This window comes from Rhinopithecus roxellana, chromosome 11, assembly GCF_007565055.1.
Source record: "Rhinopithecus roxellana isolate Shanxi Qingling chromosome 11, ASM756505v1, whole genome shotgun sequence".
NCBI lineage: Eukaryota > Metazoa > Chordata > Mammalia > Primates > Cercopithecidae > Rhinopithecus > Rhinopithecus roxellana.
In genome coordinates, this window is record NC_044559.1 from 1,173,488 (window position 1) to 1,189,797 (window position 16,310).

General features: G+C 38.5%; 1 protein-coding gene across 1 annotated transcript in view; it reads left to right on the top strand.

The window, feature by feature from the left end:
* Positions 1-5,802, top strand: part of LOC115900472 (ankyrin repeat domain-containing protein 30B-like) — a 42,869-nt gene extending 37,067 nt beyond the window's left edge. The window contains exon 10 of the mRNA XM_030941381.1: positions 5,726-5,802. Coding sequence (XP_030797241.1) covers positions 5,726-5,743 — 18 coding nt within the window. The 3' untranslated portion in view covers positions 5,744-5,802. The remainder of the gene's footprint in view (positions 1-5,725) is intronic.
* Positions 5,803-16,310: the final 10,508 nt, after the last annotated feature.

The window sequence follows — 16,310 nt, forward strand, 5'->3', positions numbered from 1 at the left end:
TGCATAGTATTCCATGGTGTATATGTGCCACATTTTCTTAATCCAGTCTGTCACTGATGGACATTTGGGTTGATTCCAAGCTATTGTGAATAGTGCTGCAATAAACATACGTGTGCATGTGTCTTTATAGCAGCATGATTTATAATCCTTTGGGTATATACCCAGTAATGGGATGGCTGGGTCATATGGTACTTCTAGTTCTAGATCCTTGAGGAATCGCCATACTGTTTTCCATAATGATTGAACTAGTTTACAATCCCACCAACAGTGTAAAAGTGTTCCTATTTCTCCACATCCTCTCCAGCACCTGTTGTTTCCTGACTTTTTAATGATTGCCATTCTCACTGGTGTGAGATGGTATCTCATTGTGGTTTTGATTTACATTTCTTTGATGGCCAGTGATGATGAGCATTTTTTCATGTGTCTGTTGGCTGTATGCATGTCTTCTTTTGAGAAATGTCTGTTCATATCCTTTGCCCACTTTTTGATGGGGTTGTTTGTTTTTTTCTTGTAAATTTGTTTGAGTTCTTTGTAGGTTCTGGATATTAGCCCTTTATCTGATTAGTAGATTGCAAAAATTTTCTCCCATTCTGTGGGTTGCCTGTTCACTTTGATGGTAGTTTCTTTTGCTGTGCAGAAGCTCTTTAGTTTAATTAGATCCCATTTGTCAATTTTGACTTTTGTTGCTGTTGCTTTTGGTGTTTTAGACATGAAGTCCTTGCCCATGCCTATGTCCTGAATGGTATTACCTAGGTATTCTTCTAGGGTTTTTATGGTATTAGATCTAACATTTAAGTCTCTAATCCATCTTGAATTAATTTTCGTATAAGGAGTAAAGAAAGGATCCAGTTTCAGCTTTCTACTTATGACCAGCCAATTCTCCCAACACCATTTATGAAATAGGGAATCCTTTCCCCATTTCTTGTTTCTCTCAGGTTTGTCAAAGATCAGATGGCTGTAGATGTGTGGTATTATTTCTGAGGACTCTGTTCTGTTCCATTGGTCTATATCTCTGTTTTGGTACCAGTACCAAACTGTTTTGGTTACCGTAGCCTTGTAGTATAGTTTGAAGTCAGGTAGCGTGATGCCTCCAGCTTTGCTCTTTTGACTTAGGATTGTCTTGGCAAGGCGGGCTCTTTTTTGGTTCCATATGAACTTTAAAGTAGTTTTTTCCAATTCTGTGAAGAAACTCATTGGTAGCTTGATGGGGATGGCATTGAATCTATAAATGACCTTGGGCAGTATGGCCATTTTCACGATACTGATTCTTCCTATCCATGAGCATGGAATGTTCTTCCATTTGTTTGTGTCCTCTTTGATTTCACTGAGCAGTGGTTTGTAGTTCTCCTTGAAGAGTTCCTTTACATCGCTTGTAAGTTGGATTCCTAGGTACTTTATTCTCTTTGAAGCAATTGTGAATGGAAGTTCATTCATGATTTGGTTCTCTGTTTGACTGTTACTGTTGTATAAGAATGCTTGTGATTTTTGCACATTCATTTTGTATCCTGAGACTTTCCTGAAGTTTCTTATCAGCTGAAGGAGATTTTGGGCTGAGATGATGGGGTTTTCTAAATGTACAATCATGTCATCTGCAAACAGGGACAATTTGACTTCTTCTTTTTCTAACTGAATACGCTTTATTTCCTTCTCTTGCCTGATTGCCCTAGCCAGAACTTCCAACACTATGTTGAATAGGAGTGGTGAGAGAGGGCATCCCTGTCTTGTGCCAGTTTTCAAAGGGAATTTTTCCAGTTTTTGCCCATTCAGTATGATATTGACTGTGGGTCTGTCATAAATAGCTCCTATATTTTTGAGATATGTTCCATCAATACCGAATTTATTGAGCGTTTTTAGCATGAAGGGCTGTGGAATTTTGTCAAAGGCCTTTTTTGCATCTATTGAGATAATCATGTGGTTTTTGTCTTTGGTTCTGGTTATATGCTGGATTACATTTATTGATTTGCATATCCTGAACCAGCCTTGCATCTCAGGGATGAAGCCCACTTGATCATGGTGGATAAGCTTTTTGATGTGCTGCTGGATCCGGTTTGCCAGTATTTTATTGAGGATTTTTGCATCAATGTTCATCCGGGATATTGGTCTAAAATTCTCATTTTTTGTTGTGTCTCTGCCAGGCTTTGGTATCAGGATGATGTTGGCCTCATAAAATGAGTTAGGGAGGATTCCCTCTTTTTCTATTGATTGGAATAGTTTCAGAAGGAATGGTACCAGCTCCTCCTTGTACCTCTGGTAGAATTCAGCTGTGAATCCATCTGATCCTGGGCTCTTTTTGGTTGGTAGGCTATTAATTGTTGCCTCAATTTCAGAGCCTGCTATTGGTCTGTTCAGGGATTCAGCTTCTTCCTGGTTTAGTCTTGGGAGAGTGTAAGTGTCCAGGAAATTATCCATTTCTTCTAGATTTTCTAGTTTATTTGCGTAGAGGCGTTTATAGTATTCTCTGATGGTTGTTTGTATTTCTGTGGGGTCGGTGGTGATATCCCCTTTATCATTTTTTATTGCGTCTATTTGATTCTTCTCTCTTTTCTTCTTTATTAGTCTTGCTAGCGGTCTGTCAATTTTGTTGATCTTTTCAGAAAACCAACTCCTGGATTCACTGAATTTTTGGAGGGTTTCTTGTATCTCTATCTCCTTCAGTTCTGCTCTGATCTTAGTTATTTCTTGCCTTCTGCTAGCTTTTGAATGTGTTTGCTCTTGCTTCTCTAGTTCTTTTAATTGTGATGTTAGAGTGTCCATTTTAGATCTTTCCAGCTTTCTCTTGTGGGCATTTAGTGCTATAAATTTCCCTCTACACACTGCTTTAAATGTGTCCCAGAGATTCTGGTATGTTGTATCTTTGTTCTCATTGGTTTCAAAGAACATCTTTATTTCTGCCTTCATTTCGTTATGTACCCAGTAGTCATTCAGGACCAGGTTATTCAGTTTCCATGTAGTTGAGCGGTTTTGATTGAGTTTTTTAGTCCTGAGTTCTAGTTTGATTGCACTGTGGTCTGAGAGACAGTTTGTTATAATTTCTGTTCTTGTACATTTGCTGAGGAGTGCTTTACTTCCAATTATGTGGTCAATTTTGGAATAAGTGTGATGTGGTGCTGAGAAGAATGTATATTCTGTTGATTTGGGGTGGAGAGTTCTGTAGATGTCTATTAGGTTCATTTGGTGCAGAGATGAGGTCAATTCCTGGATATCCTTGTTGACTTTCTGTCTCGTTGTTCTGTCTAATGTTGACAGTGGGGTGTTGAAGTCTCCCATTATTATTGTATGGGAGTCTAAGTCTCTTTGTTAGTCTCTAAGGACTTGCTTTATGAATCTGGGTGCTCCTGTATTGGGTGCATATATATTTAGGATAGTTAGCTCTTCCTGTTGAATTGATCCCTTTACCATTATGTAATGTCCTTCTTTGTCTCTTTTGATCTTTGATGGTTTAAGGTCTGTTTTATCAGAGACTAGTATTGCAACCCCTGCTTTTTTTTTTGTTCTCCATTTTCTTGGTAGATCTTCCTCCATTCCTTTATTTTGAGCCTATGTATGTCTCTGCATGTGAGATGGGTCTCCTGAATACAGCAGACTGATGGGTCTTGACTCTTTATCCAGTTTGCCAGTCTGTGTCTTTTAATGGGACCATTTAGTCCATTTACATTTAAGATTAATATTTTTATGTGTGAACTTGATCCTGCCATTATGATGTTATCTGGTTATTTTGCTCGTTAGATGATGCAGTTTCTTCCTAGCCTCCATGGTCTTTACATTTTGGCATGTTTTTACAGTGGCTGGTACTGGATGTTCCTTTCCATGTTTAGTGCTTCCTTCAGGGTCTCTTGTAAGGTGGGCCTGGTGGTGACAAAATCTCTAAGCATTTGCTTGTCTGTGAAGGATTGTATTTCTCCTTCACTTATGAAACTTAGTTTGGCTGGATATGAAATTCTGGGTTTAACATTCTTTTCTTTAAGAATGTTGAATATTGGCCCCCAGTCTCTTCTGGCTTGTAGAGTTTCTGCTGAGAGATCTGCTGTTAGTCTGATGGGCTTCCCTTTGTGGGTAATCCGACCTTTCTCTCTGGCTGCCCTTAAGATTTTTTCCTTCATTTCAACTTTGGTGAATCTGGCAATTATGTGCCTTGGAGTTGCTCTTCTTGAGGAGTATCTTTGTGGCGTTCTCTGTATTTCCTGAATTTGAATGTTGGCCTGCCCTACTAGATTGGGGAAGTTCTCCTGGATGATATCCTGAAGAGTGTTTTCCAACTTGGTTCCATTCTCCCCCTCACTTTCAGGCACCCCAATCAGATGTAGATTTGGTCTTTTTACATAATCCCATACTTCTTGCAGGCTTTGTTCATTTCTTTTTCTTCTTTTTTCTTTTGGTTTCTCTTCTTGCTTCATTTCATTCATTTGATCCTCAATCGCTGATACTCTTTCTTCCAGTTGATCAAGTCAGTTACTGAAGCTTGTGCATTTGTCACGTATTTCTCGTGTCATGGTTTTCATCTCTGACATTTCGTTTATGGCCTTCTCTGCATTAATTATTCTAGTTATCAATTCTTCCACTCTTTTTTCAAGATTTTTAGTTTCTTTGTGCTGGGTACGTAATTCCTCCTTTATCTCTTGAGAAGTTTGATGGACTGAAACCTTCTTCTCTCATCTCGTCAAAGTCATTCTCCGTCCAGCTTTGATCCATTGCTGGCGATGAGCTGCGTTCCTTTGGAGGGGGAGATGCGCTCTTATTTTTTGAATTTCCAGCTTTTCTGCCCTGGTTTTTCCCCAACTTGTGGTTTTATCTTCCTCTGGTCTTTGATGATGGTGACGTACTGATGGGGTTTTGGTGTGGGTGTCCTTCCTGTTTGTTAGTTTTCCTTCTAACAGTCAGGACCCTCAGCTGTAGGTCTGTTGGAGATTGCTTGAGGTCCACTCCAGACCCTGTTTGCCTGGGTGTCAGCAGCAGAGGCTGCAGAAGATAGAATATTGCTGAACAGCGAGTGTACCTGTCTGATTCGTGCTTTGGAAGCTTCCTCTTAGGGGTGTACTCCACCGAGTGAAGTATGGGGTGTCAGTCTGCCCCTAGTGGGGGATGTCTCCCAGTTAGGCTACTCAGGGATCAGGGACCCACTTGAGCAGGCAGTCTGTCCATTCTCAGATCTCAACCTCCCTGTTGGGAGATCCACTGCTCTCTTCAAAGCTGTCAGACAGAGTCGTTTGCGTCTGCAGAGGTTTCTGCTGCTTTTTGTTGTTGTTGTTGTTGTTTCGCTGTGCCCTGCCCCCAGAGGTGGAGTCTACAGAGACAAGCAGGCCTCTATGAGCTGCTGTGAGCTCCACCCAGTTCGAACTTCCCAGCGGCTTTGTTTAAGCCTCAGCAATGGCGGGGGCCCCTCCCCCAGCCTCGCTGCTGTCCTGCCCTTAGATCGCAGACTGCTGTGCTAGCAATGAGGGAGGCTCCGTGGGCATGGGACCCTCCTGGCCAGGTGTGGGATATAATCTCACTGAAAGAATACCTCTTAAGAGTGAAAATCATAAATGAATATACATAAAGTATTTCTAGTAGAAAAATGAATTCCCCTGTCTAGACACAGTCATAAGAAAAAATAAAAGGAGGAAGATACCTGTAGAGATTTCTTATTGCACTGGGTATCTTTCATTTGCCCCTGCAAGTCCAATCCCTATTCTCAAACCTGCTCTGTGCACCCAGGAGGCTGAAATACACAATGTACTACTTCCAGGGCTCCCTTACTGCCTGATGTCAGTTGAGTTCAGCCAATAAAAAGCAGGAGCAAATGACTGGAGGAAGACAGAAGAGCAAGGACTGGAAGAAGAGAGAAGGCTGCGGCAAGTAGTTACATTCCTGGCTCCCTCCACCTTCTAGGAGTGCTGGCATTAACTATTTCTTTGACCAAAAGTTACAGATCCAGCCAGGCAGCCCTGTCCTCACAAGCCTCTCTGTCTATGGATTTTAGTAAATTATTTACCTCTCCCCTACAGGACTAGGAATGCTACCAGGGCCCCTTTATTACTAACTGAGAGGTTCTAGACTATCCTTGTGTGGCTTCCCTGTGGGGTGCCCAAATCTTTATTTCATGTTTCTCAAGTTACCACATCAGTTATCTTTTGGAAACCTGAATGTACACCTAAAATATCTAGAAATTTGAGACCTTTGTTTTCCAGATCTTTTTCAAGAATTAGTTTAGATGCTGACTTGAGAGGAATTTAGCACAGTATTTTTTTAAAAATACACTTAAAACAATGTCAATGTGTTATTTAATGATGTAATACATTTGTTGCTTTATCTAACTAGATTTGCATCTCTTACCTATACCATGTATATACAAATATATTTGATACAAATTATAACACAAGGCATACAAAAATAGATCATTATAATAACAGAACATTTTCTAAAGAGATTTTAAAAGTGTAAGTCAAATGCCTTAATGTAATACTACTTCTAAAATGTATTCTAAAGAAATAATCTTGCATGTGTGGTTAGATTTAACTACAGAAATATTCATTGTAACCTTTCTTTAGAAGTGAATATTGAAAACTGAAATAAATCTAAATGTCCAACTTTATAATTGCTAGTTATGGAATACTAACAAATGAAATCCATGCTTTTAAGATAGCATTTAGTGACCCAAATATATGTTCAAAATACATATAAAGGAAAAACTGGTATGTTATTAAAGAAGATAGAATAAAATTTATTTTGAAAATGTAGCATACATTTTCAAAACTGTCAATAAGACAGTTTTGATATTTAGGAAAACTAAAATGTTGTTAGGTAACATTTTCAACAAAATAAAATAAATTTTCTGTATGCTGAGATTATAGGTGTTTTTTAACAATTTTTAATGTATGCTGTACACACTGAACATGTATAATTTATGTATCAAGAAAAAATCAATAAGTTAAATTTTTAAAATCAAAAATAAAAGTCAACATAATAGATCAGAGAAGATAAAGATGAATTACACTTTTTTCTTTATCTGACAAAAGAGAGTGCATGGTTTATGGAGATAATTTTTTCTCTGGTTTTAGCTCTAAGATATAAAAGGAATTTATTGTATACATCTGGAAATAAGAGATACTGAATACCTAATGTATATTAAGATTAATTACTGTTTTAGCTTTTTTTCTTTACAGTATAGAAGTACTGTGTGATGACTTACCTTATCAACCATTGAAAGAGCCATTTTCAAAGACTGATTAAAATCAAAGCGTTACATAAGCAATTTTCACCAAAGCATTGAAAACTATTATCTAAGATTAAGAAAACACTTTTCTAGGGATCCCTGATATCTAGGGATCTAATGATCATTAGATCCACCTTGTATAATGGAATTAGGACAAGCCAAATATCTGGATGATTGAATTGTAATTTGGGGATTATTACCATCATACAGCTCAGTTTATGGCAATTTCTATGTATGTGTTTAGTATTAACTGAAGGAAACTCAGAGGAATTAGATGCCAGACATGAGGACCACATACATATCTTTTGAGTGCTTGTGTCCTAAATTGAAAAGTGTGTTTTAAGAGTCTGGGATATGAGACCACCTTTTCTCTATTGTCAAATCCAACTCATTCTAGCTACTGACATAATTTGCACAATATAAATACAAATAATAATGAGCAAATTTATGTGAAAATGTTTCCAGTGTATAGGTAGTTTTAACCATTCTTTTTAGAAGAAATGTATGTGTGTGTGTGTGTGTGTGTGTAAATATCTTAATTGTTGAAATGATTAAGTCATTCACGGGTTTGTTAACAATGTTTTTCCATGTAGATAGAGTGACAATAATTTGTATTACATTTTAGAGTTGTTTGATGCAAATAAGAACCAACTCAAAATTTTATTGAGGTTAAACTCCAAGAAGATAAAAGGAAAACTAAAATCACAAAGTAAAATATAATTAAAATATTTCAACTAAGAAAAAAGTAAGAAGTTAAGTATCAGACAATGTTCGAGGTTGAAGTTGGTTAATTGCAATGGAAAAACTGCTAATTACCACAAATAGTAATTGAGAGACATAAATATTATACAGGTGTGGCTGCAGGAAGCTGATATTAATCAAACACATTTGGCATTTTCAATGTTGCAAAAATTACAACTGTAAACACTGTCCAATTCAAACAAATGTCATGTGAATTTTAAATGAGTCTCAGTAAATTATAATGTATAAAAACAGAATTTTTACTATGGATCATAATTGTTAATGTGTTTCATAGTGAAGGTTGAAATATAAATCAATTCACTCTATTATTTGGTTTGGAAGTTTAAAAGGACAATTCACATTTCCCTTGATACACTCTACCAGTGTCACTGGACTGGTGATGTGACAAGAAACATCTTCCGTAGAACTGAATTGCAATAATATGGAGGTTATAACAAAATTATATATGTACCTAAGAATATTGACTTTAAAAGCCTTCTTCAGATTGCAACATTGATTTCCAGATCTGTTGGGAACGAGCTGCCTTAATATAAGAGTCTTGGCAATGGAATAATCATATATATCACTCATGGATAATTAATTTTTAATCACTGAATTTCACTGAAATATGTTGAACATAAAAATTATACAAATATAATTTTGTATGCTAAGTTTCAGATTCTTTGGAATTTTGTTCTATCAATCAAGACAGTATACTGTGAGAAATGTAGACCATGTAATTATAAAGTCAACATTCAGGAAGTTTATTTTTCTCTTATTTTTAATTATCTCAAAATGATCTTGATTCCTGCAGAGTATTAGTATATCTGGTAAGTGAGAGTCTATTTCTTTTAAACTTCATCTGTATTAGCCAGCTTTATATGACCAAAATGTCCCCCAAATTTAAAGCTTTGCACAGTAAGGCCTTATATGTACACCTGGCCTCATTTCAAAAGACTAAAGCAGTTGTTCTCACATTCAGCTGCACATTAATATAAACTGGAAAACTGTTTAAGCTCTTGATAACAAAGCCACATGTGAGACTAATTTATGCTGAATCACTAGGCCAAGGACCCAGGTATCAGTAGTTTTTAAAACTACAGAGAGATAACCAGGGTTGAGAACCACTGCACAAAATGGTAAATGCAACTTTTATTTAAGTTAATTTTTTTAAAGAAATAATGGTTGAATTATTTCTTAAAACTATAGAGGGATAACCAGGGTTGAGAACCACTGCACAAAATGGTAAATGCAACTTTTATTTAATTTTTTTAAAAGAAATAATGATTGAATTGATACTGATCTTAGTACCAAGTCATGGCAATTTTTTCAGACTTAGAGAATTCATCCTGGCGTTGAGATTATTAAAGAATCTAGAAATCTAAGTGTTTTTGTTTACATTTTTCCTGTAAATATTAGAGTATGCTAGTGCTCATCCTTATTTGATAATTTTGGAAAATATATTAAACATTTGAGATTGAATATCAAAAATCTCTAAAATAATCTAACATTATTTTGGAGAATACCATTCTTCTATGAAATAAGCTCAATCAAGATACATATTTTAGTGCCCATTTAAGAAAGTCTAATAATAATGCTTGCACTGCTTAAAGATTAGGTTGATAAATTAATTATTGTTAATTCTACTTGCATAATCAACAGACACCTAGAGATGGAGTCTTAAGTATAGACACAGAAGTTGAATACTTTTAAGAACTTTTACATTTACGTCCTGGTTAAATCTTACTCTAAAATTATGTTGAATGGTTGTGGTTAGTACATGTGTGATTAGAACCGTCTTTCTCAGGTTATTACACCACCATATAGACACAGCAAAAATTATAGAATGAAAAATAATGTAACACTTTATTGGTTTCAGACAATTATTTTGAGATACTAATCCTACCAAAACATTCTGCTTTTCTTAACTTGATCCTACTTTTTTTGTTTGTTCGTTTTAATAAAGGATGAACCAATATCCTGAGAAATTTTCAAACAGGGCTGGGTATAACACTTAAGTCCCTAGATCTCACTATGTTTTAGAAAAATTGTAAAGTATTTCAAATAATCAGTAAAGTTTCAGCTCTGCACCATTGTGTCTTTGTAATATGGGGAAAGTCACTTCACTTCTCTCCCTCTCTCGTTTTTGGCACATGTAAGGCAGAGAAAATAATATCTACTCCAGCTATCCCATAGGTTATTATAAAATGTAATAAGAGATAGAAAATCACTTTATAATGTTCAAGGTATTATAAAAGTAAGCCATGATTATATGTGGGATTTACAGCAGTTTGTTATTTACCATTTAATGTCTTTTTAATGTATGTTTTTGCCATATGTAAAAATTATAATTTTTACCTTTTGATTTTTTTTTTTTTTTTTTTTTTTTTTTTTTTTTTTTTTTTTTGAGAAGGAGTCTCGCTCTGTCACCCAGGCTGGAGTGCAGTGGCCAGTTCTCAGCTCACTGCAAACTCCGCCTCCTGGGTTTACGCCATTCTCCTGCCTCAGCCTCCCGAGTAGCTGGGACTACAGGCGCCCGCCACCCCGCCCGGCTAGTTTTTTGTATTTTTTTAGTAGAGACGGGGTTTCACCGTGTTAGCCAGGATGGTCTCGATCTCCTGACCTCGTGATCCGCCCGCCTCGGCCTCCCAAAGTGCTGGGATTACAGGCTTGAGCCACCGCGCCCGGCCTTACCTTTTGATTTTTAAGAGAAAAAGAGTAATAGTATGACATTATGCCATGTTATATCTTATGCCATGTTATATCTGATGCCATTATGTCAAACAAACAAAGCATTTTAAACTGTTTGGAATATTATCAAAATAAATCTTATAACTATGATAGTACAGGTTTTTGAGGATTTAGTTTGTACAGCAAAAACAAAGGCAATAAAGACAAAACTAGATAAACAGGATTACTTAAAATTATTAAGTTGCAAAGGAAACAGGCGGATGGAGGGTGGAGAGGCAACCTACAAACTGGGAGAAAATATTTGCAAACCTTTTATCTCAATGTACTAGTGACTATCACCCTAGTAACCAGTCACAGGAGCACTGTCGTGCATTGGGTATTTTTTAATTTTCGGGATGCTGCCACCTACCGTGGCAGGAGCCTGATCCCGGCGGAATCCATTGTAGCTGGACTTATCTTTAATATTCTGAACCAACATACCCAACCATAAGGTGCTAATTCATTCATGCTTGAAGGGCATAAAAATCAATACACATTTCATGCACACACGTACGTTCCCACACGCATGTATGTTCCCGCACACAAGTACGTTCACGCACACGTAAGTTCACACACACATACGTTCACGCACTAAAGGACTGCTTCCGATTTAATCCGCAAATCTGCCCTCCCCCCATCTCTGACTTTATTGCTAAACTAAGAAGTACTCTTGCCAACCCCCAAAAACAAGGTACTTAAATTGAACCTAGTCGGAGCCCTAAAAATCATAATTTAACCAAAAACACTCTAACCCTGGCCTCTCGATTAACGTAATTTTCTAAAAAATTATAATATTCTCCAACCAAGTAAGCTCTCCTATTTATATGTTAACTAAATTTCCGTCCTCATGAGAGGTGACAATGTGCTAGCAGCCCTCACTCGGCGCCTCCTCAGGTGGCGTCCACTCTGGCCGCGCTTGAGGAGCCCTTCAGCCCGCCATGGCACTGTGGAAGCCCCTCTCTGGGCTGGCCGAGGCGGAGCCCCCCTCCCTCTGCTTGTGGTGAGGTGCGGAGGGAGAAGCGCGGATAGGAACCGGGAATGTGCGCCGCGCTCACAGGCCAGCGCGAGTTCTGGCAGGCGCGGGAGCAGGCGCGGGAGCAGGCGCGGGAGCAGGCGCGGGAGCAGGCGCGGGAGCAGGCGCGGGAGCAGGCGCGGGAGCAGGCGCGGGAGCAGGCGCGGGAGCAGGCGCGGGAGCAGGCGCGGGAGCAGGCGCGGGAGCAGGCGCGGGAGCAGGCGCGGGCTCGGACTCCGCGGGCCCCGCACTTGGAGCGGCCGGCCGGCGCCGCCAGCCCAGGGCAGTGAGGGGCTTAGCACCTGGGCCAGCAGCTGTGGCGGTTGCGCAGGGTGCCCCAGCAGTGCCGGGCCCCCTACACTGCACTCAAATTCTCGCGGGGCCTTAGCTGCCTCCCCTTGGGGAAGCGATCGGGACCTGCAGCCCGCCATGTCTGAGCTCCCCTGCTGCGATGGGCTCCCGCGGGGTGGAGACTCCCAGACGGGCGCCGCCCCCTACTCCGTGGCGCCTGGTTCCATCCACAGCCCCAGGGCTGAGGAGTGCAGGCCTGCTCCGGACTGGCAGGCAGCTCCGCCTGCAGCCCGCATGCAGGTTCCACTGGGTGAAGCCAGCTGGACTCCTGAGCAGGATGGGGACTTGGAGAACTTTTATATCTAGCGGAGGATTGTATGTACACCAATCAGCACTCTGTATCTAGCTAATCTGGTAGGGACTTGGAGAACTTTTATGTCTAGCTAGAGGATCATAAATGCATCAATCAGCACCCTGTCAAAACGGTCCAATCAGCTCTCTGTAGAGTGGAGCAATCAGCTCTCTGTAAAATGGACCAATCAGCAGGATGTGGGTGGGGCCAGATAAGGGACTAAAAACAGGCTGCCTGAGCTAGCCAACGGAGAAACGCTTGGGTGGTGTTTGCGGTCGTGGGGGTTTGTTATTTAGCTCTTTGCGATAAATTTTGTTGCTGCTCCGTCTTTGGGTCGATGTTGTCTTTAAGAGCTGTAACACTCACGGTGAAGGTCTACAGGTTCACCTCTGAAGCTAGCAAGACCACGAACCCACCAGAAGCAAGAAGCTCCAGACACATCTGAATGAAGGAACAAACTCCGGACATACATGTTTAAGAACTGTAACACCGCGAGGGTCGGTGGCATCATTTTTAAAGTCAGCAAGAGCCAGAACCCACCAATTCTGGCCACACTAATACTTATGTAATACTTAAGGTATCTCTGTCTGAAAAGCGTGTATCTCAGATGTTACAGTCTTAAATCAAATACAACTTCGACTGCAAATGGTCCCTCAGGGAAAGCCTCTGCTAATTCAACTTTTTAAAAGGCCCTAAACTTCCCAAACTGTAAAGGACCACTTTAGATTTATACCCAGCAAGATCCTACCCTGAAATCCCTCTAGTATTTTAAAATACCACTCAAATGTTTTTCGTCCAGTTAGTGTAGCTTAATTATTTAAAGCAAGGAACTGAAAATGCCTAGATGAGTCAGTACAACCCCATAAACATAGAAGTTTGGTCCTGGCCTTTTTATGAATTCTTAGTAAAATTACAGGTGCAAGCATCCCCGCCCCAGTGAGAATGCTCTCCAGATGACCTGGATCAAAAAGAGCAGGTATCAAGCACTCATAAACACAGTTCAAAACACTTTACTCAACCACACTCCCACGGGAAACAGCAGTGATAAATCGTAAGTAATAAGTGAAAGTATGACTATACTAATATTTAGCGTTGGTAAATTTTGTGACAGCCACCACGGCCATACAATGAATCCAAGCAAATAAAACTCGGCATAAAGAGTGTTTAAGGTTTGCATTCAAAAGTTAAGCTACCTCTAAGTCGTGAAAAACTCCAGCTGAAATAAAACGATTACACTCCTTGAGGATAAGATTCATATTGTAACAATTTTATATACCTCCACAATGTTTTGCAGATTTAATAACTAATGGAGTTAAATTTGCCTGTACTCTTACAAATCATACTCTCATAAATAACCTTCTAATCCTCAATTCCTCTAAAACATAGAAAAAAATGGCAATATAAAAAAGCAAGAAAGAAGATATTAACCATTTTGTCATTCAAAATATGACTCATTCTTATACAACTACCTTTGTCAGCATTCTTGCCATTGGACTATCTAGCCCTTGACGCTGTTGTAGCATGGCTTGTTGTTAGAGAAGGTAAAGTTTGGAAAAAAGAAGCAGTTATGTAAAGCAATAACTAGAAAAATCCTTGAGTTTAGAAAATCCTTGAGTTTCCGTTAGAATTTTAGAAAATCCTTGAGTTTCCCTTAGAATTTTGTGTCTTCTACGTGTTTTTTATTTCATATAGATTAATTAAGTTTGCAGAGTTGTGTCATAATTTCATGAGTGTATCTGTCAGCCCTTTGAAGGCCTATTTAATTCAACTAAGACTATTTTTTATTGTTTTAATATCATCAAACTTGTTCTGTCTTTGATAATAATTGAGGAAAAAGAGAAAGACATTCCATATAATACATCAGATGCCTAAGTGCTTTGGGTAGTCATAAGCCTTTTCTCCTATAGCTTCCTAATTAGAAATGCCTGCTCTTCAGAGTTTTCTTAAGCTTTCCAACTTCCTCCTTCCATTTTATAAGAATAATAGTCTATTTAGGAAGACTGTTATCAAATAAACATCAGAATGATCAGTGGACACCTATTTTAGCCTTGGGATTTATATCACAATTCCCTAAGACTTTATATTTCCAGAAAAGAAATTCAAACTGAAGGTCACAATTATTGTTACTATGGTAATCCTGATAAGATGTGCATTTTAACTAAAAGAAGTGCCCACTATTTTTTTTTCTTTCTACTTTTCAATAATCCTTGGGACCTTAGTATGAGTGTGCAATGGTCTTGTGGTGTATTTTTAGTTTGAAAGTATGAGTATATCTGATTACCGCTTGGTAGATAATGTCCAAACTCACTTTTGAATCCAAGTGTTTTCACCTTCATAGAATTTTTTTCTTTTAAAAAGGAGTATTTGCTTGTTTCTATTATTCTGTAACTATTGGAGCTGCTAGGAGGCCTTTTAAATTTCACCAACAAGTAGGCAGAATGGAGACTAACTGAAGGGTTGATGGGCTTAAAGAAAATAAATAACCTAACAAAACCAGCAGGCTAATGGCAAAATCAACATTAGGAACCAAGTCACTTTACTTGGGATTAGTGGATACCAAAATGTGCTTTCTCTGAAGCAGCACTTTACCAGGAAATATGAAAATCCACCTTTGTTGTCCTTCAGCTAAAGGGAATAAAATCGTGTACTTTCTGTAATTTTAACCTTGGTATAACAGATGCTACATAAACTCAAGTGGAACTCTGACTGGCTTGAGAGCTGAATTAAATGCATCCCACCATCCATTGCTGCTGCATCAGGGTATTAAAAAGAGAGACAGAAGGAAGAGGCGAGAGCGGCACAAGTTCAACAGTGTGAGGGACTCGGACACAATGGGAGGGAGAAAGAAAGAAATGTCTGAATGTCATTGAAAGAACAGACAATGAAGGCATATGTAAGAGGCCTGCTAAAGCTTCGGGACCTCAGAAGTCTATTTGTAAGAACTACAGTTTAGAATAGGGAACTTGCAATACAATGCCTGACCTTTATTTCCTTACCTGTCTCGAACTTGTCAAAACCTTTGATCGATTTTTCTATGAACATGAATTACTGCTACAATATTCAGTTGAACTACATGAATTTCTCAAAGCAGTAATACAATGTTACAGCATAGCTTAACTTTAAATAATATGGTCTGCTTATGTTTAAGTCATTTCTAAGGAACCCATGCAAACACAGTCAGGAGATCTATTTCTGATGTATTTCTAAGGCTAAAAACAAAAAATGCTGTTAATGCATAAATAGTCAAAAAGTCATGCGCTGTGGTTTTACAGGGACTTCTATTTCTAAAGATGATTGTTGCATGAGGGCCTCTGCCTTTATGAAGGGAAATGTGTAAATTTTAACTAGCTCTGTATTACAATGTTTTTGTTTTGAAAAAGAAGATCATGTTTCTGCATTAAAAATTCCTAATCAAATCTTTAACATTAACATTTAGAACAGGGACAGAAACTTCTGTTGTCTCCTAAGTGTTTTGTTGTTGCTGTTTAGTTTTAAATCATTTTTTAGAAGTTTTATTGAGGTATAATTGATATAAAAAATTGTACACCTTTAATATATTCACTTGGGTGAGTTTGGACGTGTGCATACACCAATAGCATCATCACAACCAAGGTACTGAACATACTTATTCACCTCCAAAATTTTCTTTTGTTCTTTTTTAATGATGGTAGTATATTTTTAAGAATTCAGCCTTCGAGCAGGGTACTAAGGACCTTCAACAAGAAATGGGAAAGTAAATGAACTAAGTCCGTATAAAGGGTTAGCTCTCAGTGAGATATTCAAATTATGACCAATTCCTCAAGAGGCTTGTAAACTGACTGTGGGTTTCCAGTTTGGTTATTCACAGGTAAGCCTTCATTTGCTCATTCACCTATTCATTCATATATCCACTCATTCATTCTCAAGAAGAGGTATTTGTCCATATCTCACCATGTGGATGAGCAGGTGGTCAGTTCTCACTTCATTTGCCATTAAGTGTACTCACCCTTGAG